This window comes from Lipophrys pholis (assembly GCF_963383615.2).
Source record: "Lipophrys pholis genome assembly, chromosome: 7".
Lineage (NCBI taxonomy): Eukaryota > Metazoa > Chordata > Actinopteri > Blenniiformes > Blenniidae > Lipophrys > Lipophrys pholis.
The window spans coordinates 6,296,228-6,306,807 of NC_137638.1; the positions used below are offsets into that span (position 1 = coordinate 6,296,228).

At 41.9% G+C, this 10,580-nt stretch overlaps 1 protein-coding gene across 2 annotated transcripts; it reads right to left on the minus strand.

Moving 5' to 3' along the window:
* On the minus strand, positions 1 to 9,928 carry rnf215 (ring finger protein 215). 2 transcript variants are annotated; one of them, XM_080467568.1, is made up of 10 exons: positions 9,554 to 9,927; positions 8,391 to 8,543; positions 8,241 to 8,312; positions 7,219 to 7,304; positions 6,015 to 6,069; positions 5,813 to 5,917; positions 5,474 to 5,590; positions 4,365 to 4,508; positions 2,921 to 3,023; positions 1 to 2,619 (listed from the first exon to the last, which is right to left on the minus strand). In XM_080467568.1, exons 1-10 carry the CDS (start codon positions 9,785 to 9,787, stop codon positions 2,597 to 2,599), a joined length of 1,092 nt encoding a protein of 363 aa, XP_080323694.1. In that variant the 5' UTR covers positions 9,788 to 9,927; the 3' UTR covers positions 1 to 2,596. The 2 variants fall into 2 exon arrangements, with proteins under 2 accessions (XP_080323694.1, XP_080323695.1); XM_080467569.1 differs by lacking the exon at positions 5,813 to 5,917 and having other exon boundaries at positions 5 to 2,619; positions 9,554 to 9,928.
* Positions 9,929 to 10,580: the final 652 nt, after the last annotated feature.

Sequence of the window (10,580 nt, forward strand, 5' to 3'; positions counted from 1 at the left end):
AACAACGATAGCACATTTTATTGTACAATAAGTACAGCATCTCTTCACTCCCTTAATGGTCATTCACAATCATGGCGGAAGGATTTTCCTGCGGCATGCAACGGATGTGACGAGGAGGAAGAGACGAGGAAAGCAAGTTTCTCCAGAACTTTTCTGGAAGGACGGGAACAAACAAGCAAAAAGGAAACGGAGTGGGGGGGAATCCTCAACACGCTCATCAAACTACCTGTTGAACCAAAACGACGTCCAGAGAAGACAAAAGGACAAAAAGGAGGACAGACATCCTCGGAGCGTCTGAGAGTGACGTCACATTTTCAAACAAAGTTGTAATAATGAGAATGAATTAGACATTTTTGTGAAAACTTGTTATTTTTGAGAGAGAAATTTTAAGAATTGAGGAATTGAAATACTCAGTTTGGGTAGAAACGTTTAGGAATAAAGTTGACATTTGATTAAGAAGGTCATAGTATGGAGAACAGCCCTGAGAACAGCCCCAGGGTGAGGATAAAGTCCGGATTTTCCAGCTGTAACAGCGAGTGAACAGTGGAGATCAGTTTGACAACAACGTCAAAATATTTGGAGTAAAATTTTTTTAAGAAACAGATTAACACTTTCGGAGTATTCTTTATATGGACATGTAGGAGACAAATGTTTTCAACTGAATCTTTGAGTACAAAGTCATACGTTTGGTAATTGAGTGGAAATTTTGCTGGAAAAAAAGCCATAATTTCAGGAATAACGCACTAATGTTGGGAACAAAGTGAAAGAGTTTAAGAATTGGTGAGAACAAATTAAATATTTTCAAGAAAAAGTCAGAATTTTGAGTCTGAATGTTTAAAAATGAGGAAAAATGTGGACTTTAAATCAGCAAATTCAGTAAAAAGGTCCAGATTTTGAGAAAAAACCTCAAAGGTCCCATATTATGCAAATTGACTTTCTGATGGTTTTCCAACAGTAACATGAATTCCCATAGCGTGTACGAGGCTCCAGAAGTGAGAAAGTCTGTCATCTCCCTCGCATGCTCGACTCCACTTTTTAGTGAATACATGCGCTCGTACAGGCCAATCAGAGATTGGCCCTTCATGACATCACGCAGGGAAATAACCACTCCCTCTGGTATCCGAGCTCTGCCTTACTGAATAAATATATAATATGTCTATACTGAACAAATTCAGTATATGTGTATATAATGTATTTCATAAAATAGTGAGTAAATTCAGTATATTATGAAAACCCTTGACAGTTAGCCTTACAGTTAGCAGGAGCAGGAACACATACGACCAAACTAAGTCACACCCAGACACAATATTTTTTACTCACCATCTTCAGGAGCCTCCTTCTGGTTCAGATTCTGGTTCAACCTGGTTGAACAACATTATTTAAACAAGCCACAGCCATATATCTACCTGAAACATTAATGCATGGTACCGGTGTTCCAGATTAACTGGTTTCCCTGTTATATGGTGACTGACTTCCTTTGTCGTCCATCGTTGCTGCTGGAAACATCATATTTTAAAGTGAAACCATTGGAAATGCTGTGAATCGCCTTTTGTCAGGACGGCTACGGATTTCAACGTCTGTTATCAGCAACAACAAGGGACGCTAAAGGGTCACCAGTTAACAGGGAAACCACTTAATCCGAAACACTGGACAGGCTCAGTAGAGCTCACTAGAAGGACTTTTAGACCGGCCGAAATTCACGATTCGGGGAAACACACTCTGAATATAATGTTGCTGGACCTCTGACACCGATGTGAAGCTGTTGAAAAACTGTGTAACATGGAACCGTTAACATACAACATCTCAAGCGGTGAAATCCCTGAAGGGTTTTTGTGTATCGTCCACTGGCGCACACCAACTCCAGAACTGCTATCTACAGAACCTCTACAACTAAACCGCCGTTGGTTGAAGGATGAGTTTTGTCTGCCGACATCATCCGGCCCGAACAGGAAGTCAACACGTCCCCGCTCCAGTCCGGGAAACACTGATTGGTTCTGCACAAAGTGCCGAGTCATAAATATTTGCTGAGGTCGTCGATTTGTTGTTTCACACACACAAAAGAAGACGTCACATTTTCACTGCTTCACAGACGAATGTTTCCACTGTTCCACGTCGTAACGAGACGCACACACACACACAGTACCGGAGGGCTTCGGAGCGCCGCGGAGTCCTGCCCGGCTGCCCCACCGTCCACAAGGACGGACTGTTTCTTAGTCTCAAGGAACCTTTTCTACGACGCGACGCCGTCGAATCCCACTCCGAAGAGTCTTTCCTGAGTTTGCAACCGACTCGCGTACCTTTTTTAAGTGACACAGAGCTGGGGGAGAAGCAGGAAGTGGACCTTATGCTTCTGTCTGGATCCATCCCACCGAGTGTCTCACCAAATGGCCCATTTGGGGGGACACGTCTGACGCCGCGGAGGCGTCCTTGAGACTGAAAAACACCTTTAAAAACTACTGTAACACCTTGATGCTTGTTCCCACAATCCACCGCTGAAAACAGGAAGCGTTGAGGTCAGTATAATAAAAAAAAAGAAAAAAAAAGCTACTAGCGGGTCAACGGGGCCGAGAGTTGATTCCCAGAAGAGAAAGGACCGTTAACTGTCTCTACAGACGCTACCTGGAGAGAAGAAGAAGAAGAAGAAGAGAGACTTTAATCAAACAGTTAGTGAGTCATTCGTACTCATAACAAACGTTTAAACATCACTGTCGTTATACTTTCATGCATCCAGTTGACCTTTGGCTAAGCCCCGCCCCTAAACGGCAAACAAACCAATAGGATTCGACGACCAAGTAGGAGTCAGTCGATGCACAACAGGAACCAATGAAGTGTGTGTGTGTGTGTGTGTGTGTGTGTGTGTGTGTGTGTGTGTGTGTGTGTGTGTGTGTGTGTGTGTGTGTGTGTGTGTGTGTGTACTCACTGAGGATGCTGCGTTTACACAGCGGGCAGGTGTGTTGCAGCAGCAGCCAGGGGTCCACACAGTCCTGGTGGTACTCGTGGAGACACGGCAACACGCGCAGACACTTTAAAAAAAACAAAAAAACACACAAACACACCAAAAAAATTTACATTTTCAAAAGTAGTTTTATCTCCAGGCGGAAAAGATAAAATTGCTTAATAAATCACAAGAAAAAAATTTGAAAAAAAATTGCTGATCATTCTTATGAAACTTCACAAAACAAGGTTAATATAGTAAATAGTAAATAGTTTCAGTTTATATAACATAATTTCATCAGCAGTTTTATTCTCTTTTTAGAGTTTTTTTTTAAAAGATTAAACATGTTTTACTGCTTCAGACAAATTTTATCTGTTGGAAAGAAGCGTAAATGTCTTTTTGTTCAGCTTTGTAGACCCCCCATGTATAGAGGACCACGGCAAACACTTGGAGCGACCTCTAGTGGGGAAGAGTGAGAATAGCAGCCAGGAATATGAATATAAAAATATATTTTTTTTAAAGTTTGGGGGGGTTAAAAAAAACCTACTACATATAATTATTAAAACTGCTTTTTAAAAAAACATTCTTCATTATATATTGTAACATTATGAGGAGTAAATTAAAGTAACCAGTGAAAGCTGTTTGTGTGGAAAAGTGAAGAAACCATCCAGGAGGCGGTTTTAAATTCTAAATAATCTATGTTGCATTCCTCATGTTGGCAGCAGCATGTAAACCTTCTGTTGAGCTGCTGTTACGGCGCTTTGAGGCGTGAGCGACGTTCTTCTCGTCACACCGAGGCCAAAAACAGAAAACGTTCACGGCGTCTTGCCGTTTACATGCAAACATTCTCCTGGGACTTCCGGTTGGACTCCCAGCGGCAAGTCCAACCGGGTCGTCTGTCCACTGGAACCTTCCTGTACCCTCATTTGAACGTTTGCGGCGTTTTGTTCCCTGCCGCATGTGTTTTCGGCGCTACTGACGTTTCAGTGTAAACCGACATCATTTTCAAAACGTCGCTGTGTGAACGTGAAACTTCTCTGAAAACAAAAACGATTAAAAAAAAGAAGAAAAACAGTAATAAAGGTGGATGAGGCAGATGGTTGACGGGTTTCAGCAAAGTGAATTTAGTCTGCATCATTTTTCTTTTCTATAGTAAAATTCATCACTTACATGAATCTGAAGTGGATTTAAAGTCTGTGGTTCCCCAGCATGTTTACACTCGCAGCCTCGTTGAGCTCCGGTTGTTTTCTCTCGAGCTCTTTATTGATCATTTTGTCTTTTTAAAACAAAATACGCAGCGTTTAAGACTTGATGTTTCTTTGTCGCTCGCTTCGCAGCACCGTCGGTTAACCCTTCTCTGCAGTGACTGCGGTTTTATTTTGAAGGCGAACCCACGATGAGAGCAGACTGTAGCCGAGGGCGCGCTCACCTGGTTGTGGTTGAACGGCTCCAGACACACGGCGCAGTTGTCGGCCTCCGCCGGCTGCGCGGCGTCGCACCAGGGTTTGGGCTGACGGTACGTCCGGATCTTCAGGGAGGACATCGTCTTCAGGACGTCCTGTTTAGGGAGGAGCTGAGAGAACGGCACAACGTCAGGCTGTGTTGGGATGGCCGAGGCTCAGTCTGATGGAAAACGCAGCCACAACTTTGTTTCGACCAGGAATGTAACTCTACTAATACCTGCTGCAATTAAGAGTCAAACATTATAACTTGTTTTATTATTTCATCTCCATCAATGTTTACATTAAGTTCCTACAGGAAGTCTTTCAATAAAAGAAATGGTGGTTTTAAAATTCACTTTTTTTATAATCTTCTGTTAAAAAATTACAAGAAATAAATCTGGTTTCTTAAGTCAACACATTTTCCAGAATGAGCATCCTGGACTTTTTCATACCTATTTTTTTTATTCTTTTAAGAAAGAAAGATAAATCACTGTAACCAACAATTTCTGTGTAAAAGTTTGAAGTTTGTACTTTTTTTAGTTTTAAAGTTTTATTGTGTCAACCAGTATGAAACTGTCACATATTCTAGATTGATTATAGAATATAAACATAAAATAGGCTCTTGATTATCGATCATTCTCATGAAAAGAAGTTAATTCAAGGTTGAGGTACTTAAAAAAAAAAAAATTTTCATTGTGCCTAAAATCAGATTAAATATGATTTTAATTCTGTCTTAAAACACATTTCTATCTGGAATTTTAAAAACAGGCTTTAGATTTAGGTTCATTGCATTTGATTGTTCCAGTTTTATTGTTTTCTATATATATTAGTTGATTTTATTACAGTTTTTGACCATATCTTAGTGTGTAGATGGACATTAGTCTGCTCTACAAATAAAATTGGATTGGAAACTATTTTCCAGGATGTGCTTTTATTTTCTCGTACAAAAATGAAGAGAGAATGTGAACCTGTTGATATTTGCAGGTTATTATATTTCCATTCCTCTAAACTAAAGTGACTACGACACCTCTGCTATGAAATCCGAGAGATTAAAGTGAATGAGGAACCATACGGCCGGGGAACAGAGCTGGAGTACCTCCAGGTTGTCGTTGAGCTGCCGGTCGTGGTACTGCCAGCGAGCCTGAACGATGACGCCCGTGCAGAGGATGAGCGCCACCAGGAGGACGGTGTCCCACAGCTGCTGCAGGTACTTCTGGAACAGAGAGGAGCAGCGCAGGTCAGGTACCCGGAGAGCAGTGCTAGAAACTTCTGGAGACTTTTTGGGGGTGAAGTATGGTACGTAGAACGATGGACTGGATATGTGTTCTCCACACCGACACACAAGACATTGACATGAGTGGACGTATGGACTCAAGGCCTTCAGTCCTCGCGTCACTGAAGCCGAGTTGTTCCAGTTTTGTCTTTCCGTTCCCACCTGGACCTGCGAGTTGCTCTCCCCGGTGCAGATGACCCCCTGCCACTCTCCGTACCGGCCGCCTCTCGATCGCCCGCAGCTGGACCAGAGCGTGAGCGTGGCTCCCTGCCCGAACAACACAGCAGCATGCTCAGCCTGTCACCTGCTCAGGCGCCAGCGGGGGGCGCTAACAACCGAGAAACACACAGTGGGCTCAGCTCACCAGGTCGTCATGCAGGATGGTCCGGTATGTGATTCTGGCGGTCGCCTGCAGGCCCCTGCCAAGAGGTCAGAGGTCGGTAAGTACCAGGAGTAAAGCACCGCCGCTACTGGGAACCACGACGTTAGAATTGTCAACAAGTTAATCGCTCTGTCGTAGATTTTGGACTGAAGTAATGATGTTCTACTGAAATCTCTGGACCGGATTGTCTCACCTTCATCTCAGACGGAGTCCATACTTTAACAAAAGCACTAAACATGATACCTAACATGCACTTTTGGTAGCTTGAGGCCCTGTTTGCACGACGTTTCAAGTGAAAACGAATCGTTTTTATGCATTTTCGTTTCAGAAAAGTTGCACGTTTACACCGCAAAATTTGGAAAACACTGAAACTATGTAGTGTTCATGTCGGGCCACTAGTTGGTGCTGTTGGTTGTTTAATAAAACAAAGCAGTATAAATACACACGGGCATTCGTATGGACAGACGATAAAGTTGGACTGTTATCACGGTGACTCTCAACCACACTGCCTGCCCCCCCCCCCCCCCAAAAAAAGGGGAGCACTTTCAAAAAGTTGTGTTTCCACTGACTACTGGCGATGTTCAGTTGAAAACGTTGCGTAAACAGGGCCTGAATCATTTTCTAGTGCTTTTGCCAGAAATAAATAAATAAATAAAATAATAGTGCGCAAAACAACAAGCAAACCAAACCCCGCATTAGAGCTGCAAGACATAAAACATATTTTATGTGTAAATATTGAGCAATATCAACACGCTGATTCAAAATGACAGAGTTAAAAATACTAAAGAATCACGTGATTCAGTCACAAAAATTGTGCAATTAATGAATCAATAGATCTGACTCAGTTGATCGGCCTAAGAATTTTATAAATGGAGGTCGCTGAGCAAGCAAAAAGATGTCACAAGCAAAAACAATCAATAAAATATGACCAAATAATCAAGAAACTGCTTAAAAAAAAGAAGAAAAAAAACAAGACTTTTAATAGTACAAAAATGCAAATACATGTTTCATAAAAAAGTGAAAGTATTTAATTAACAAAGGAAATGTGAGCTCAACATGGAGCTCCCAGCTGCTATAAATAAACCCACACTGAACACCCGAGTGCTGCCAGTGGCGCACACGGGATTATTAATCTGACTTCATCCTCCTCCACCAGCTGGATGTCTGCGAATGAGAGTCCCAGTACCTGAGCAACGCTCCAATCAGCTTGGTGACGTTTTCTGATGTCTGGATCACAATGATGGGTTTGGACAGAACCTGAGACAAATCCATCTGCAGCAAGAGAAAAGGGGGGATTATTTCAGGTTATGTAATCCAATAGAAACCTTGCTGACAGTCGTCATCACCTAATGGAGTAGATTCTTATAGCCACATGAAATATTTCCTTTTTTTTTTTTTTTTAAAGAGAATTACTCATTTTCAAAATTTGATTATTGAACATTAGAGAAAGGGTATAGGATTAAATAAATTTGACTTCTTTCTATCCTTTTTCATTACACACACACACACACACACACACACACACACACACACACACACACACACACACACACACACACACACACACACGCGCGTATAAAACATATATACATATATAAACATGTACATAGAAAAAATAAAAAAAGTTTAAAAACAATGAAAGATACTAAATTGTGGATAGAAAAATTTCTAAACAAATGTAAAACTTTCAAAAAAGTTACTAAAAAACCCAAACAAACAAACATACTATATATATATATATATATATACACACACACAAATACAAATATAATTTATTTTTTGCATGTATCTCTCTTTGTATATGTTTTGACACGTCTGGAACAATTTAATAATTAAATAAATTAATACAAATATCTGTAGAAAAAGTCTGTATTTAATTAGACTTATTTTATAACCAAAAAGCAGTTTAACACTTTAACTTCTATATGTTTTTCACTGATAAATATGAAGTTTAAAAAAAACAAAAAGTACTATTAGTACATTTTTAAGTAAATTCGGTTCAACGTTATTGGAAGTCGGTCCAGAGAAATAAAATGTGTGTTTCATATGTTTGTGACATTGCATTAAATCGGGGAGGACGATGAAAGACTAAAAAAGTCTCATCAGAGATCAAGCACATATGCAAGAGTTCAAAAAAGGTCTGACTGGCTTCTACAGGGGTGAAAATAAAGAGTGATATGTGGGTTTTTTCAGAGTCTGGATGTTTACCTCACTGACGGTGTTTTGGTTGAGCGCCAGAATGATCAGCGCCGAAGCTCCGAGGACCAAGGCTCGCTTCATCTGAAACACAGAACGCCTGGGATTTAGATGAACATGGGGAAGTGGATGCTAAAGACTCTAAATACTCCTTTCTCTCACTTTATTGACCATGGTGTCAGCAAAGGACTCCTGGTTTCCCGTGGAGGCTTTGCTGTCGTCCATCTCCACGGGCACCACGCCGATCCACGGCTCCTGGTTCTTGTTGCTCTCCTCATCGTTTCCTCTGATGGCCTGCGTCTCCTCGTCGCGGACCTGAGGCCACAGAACGGTGGAACAGCGTCGTGATTCACGCTGCAGCACCAACCAGGCGTCACTTCTGTCCTACTTCTGAAGAAGCAGCGTCGACTGTGTGAAATAGATCAGGCAAGTTTCCGGGTCTCCATATTGGATTTGAAATGTGATAGGGAAATGTGACTTTTTATAGAGAAGGGAGTGGTGCGAGACACGGTCTGATATCGAGGATGTGAACTGGATCCTGCCTCTCCACAACAGAGCAAACCTCACTAAAGTGCGTGCAAAGGTGCTTTTTGGAGTCATATATACACCCTGGGGATGTTTGCTGGTGGGAATATGTGATTCTCAATGAAGACGTTGCACTTTTTATTGTTCTGCTCGCACTATGGGTGTGTTCGCCATGACAACTTCCAGATCAGCTATTTTCTTTTCCAATTTTCCTCCCCTCTTGTTAAGAATGACAATTGTTTTTCAATAAACGTCTGGCTTCTTTTACGTAAAATGCCTACTTGTGGGGAACGTTATTGCACTTTAATACACAATGAAGAGGTCAACTGTGGAACAAATGAAGGCTTCCTTTAGGAAATTAATATTTTACTACTATCAGCTCTCTGCTGTCACTTCAAATCAATGAGGACCTGACCAGGGCCCACAGTGACTCCAGGATGAGGTACGACTGACCAGATTTGCCCCAGATTGAAGCAGAAAAAACAAAAAAAATCCTGATGTTTCCTACGGCTGCAGGTAGTAGTAGTAAGCACTATTGTCTTAATTCAAAAATATCCATTATTTGAGTCAAGAAATAGGGGGGCTTTCTCCAGGGAGTTTGCATGGGCTCCCTGTAGGTTTTCTCTGCTTAAACAGTCTAAAAACATATATTAGAGGCTGATCTTTGACTAAATTGCAGGTGTGAATGTGTGAAACTGTCGAACTAAAAAGAGGTTCATCATATTTCCCTGCATCCTGTCATAAGCCCGAACTTGTTGCCTCATAAGCTCAGCCTTTCCACCCTGTGTGGCCGGACTCACCAGGACCAGGTCCCCCTCCAGCTCCTCCGCCGCCTCGTCCCGGTGCTCGGAGCCCCCGTCGGGCTCCACCACCTCCCCCTGGAGCAGGGCGCTGACACCGGGCCGCTGCTCCAGCAGCACCTCCACCAGGGCGACCTGCTCCGCGGCGACACGCAGCCCCGGCCACCGCAGCAGCAGCAGCAGGAGGAGGAGCGGCAAAGGCACGCACAGACAGCCGCAGCGAGCAGCAGCCATGGCACGAATAAATAAATACAAGATAAAAGTTAGAATAAATAAAGAAGACACTTCAGCATTGGGCCATTGTTTTAGGAAGGAAGGACGTTAGCAGCTCCAGCTGGCAGAAGAATGTAAACAAGCACGCCCACTTCCGGTACGAAACCGGAAGAGAGAGACGATAATCGTCTTGTCATGAACTGACGTGCAGTTTCTCGACACGCCGGGACAGTAGTTTTGTTGAAAAACCACATTTGCCAGGCTACAAATTTAACACAATGATTTTATGTATTAGGCAATTTCTGATGAAAAAAGTAAATTTGCTGTCAATTTCGGGACTGCTGAGTTGTCACAATCAGAGATAAATACAACACCAAGAGAAATCCCGCCGCTCTCGTTTGCTTCGTCTTTATGAAAAAAAACGTACATTTAAAAAACCGCAAAATTTGCGTGTAACATATAGCCAGTTAATTTTCTTTTATTGGAACTCGGAGTAATTCAACAACCCTCCCATATTTTGATTGAGAAATGTAACAGAGAAGAAACATTATGACAGAATATCCTAATATTAACTGCAAGATATTCTGAGATGGTCCACTATCACTGTGACGTAGAATGACTGTATGATGATAAGGAATTTTGGAGGTAATCCAACTATAAATCAGGAGATATCATAGTGAGTGTTTGGTCATATTCTGACTTTCAATTGGCTTTTATTTTGAAATGACACATCAGACTTGGCTGGCATTTTGTGAGCGACAACATAAAGTAGTCTACCTTAAATCTGCCATGGAATGGTTTTATGATAACAGAG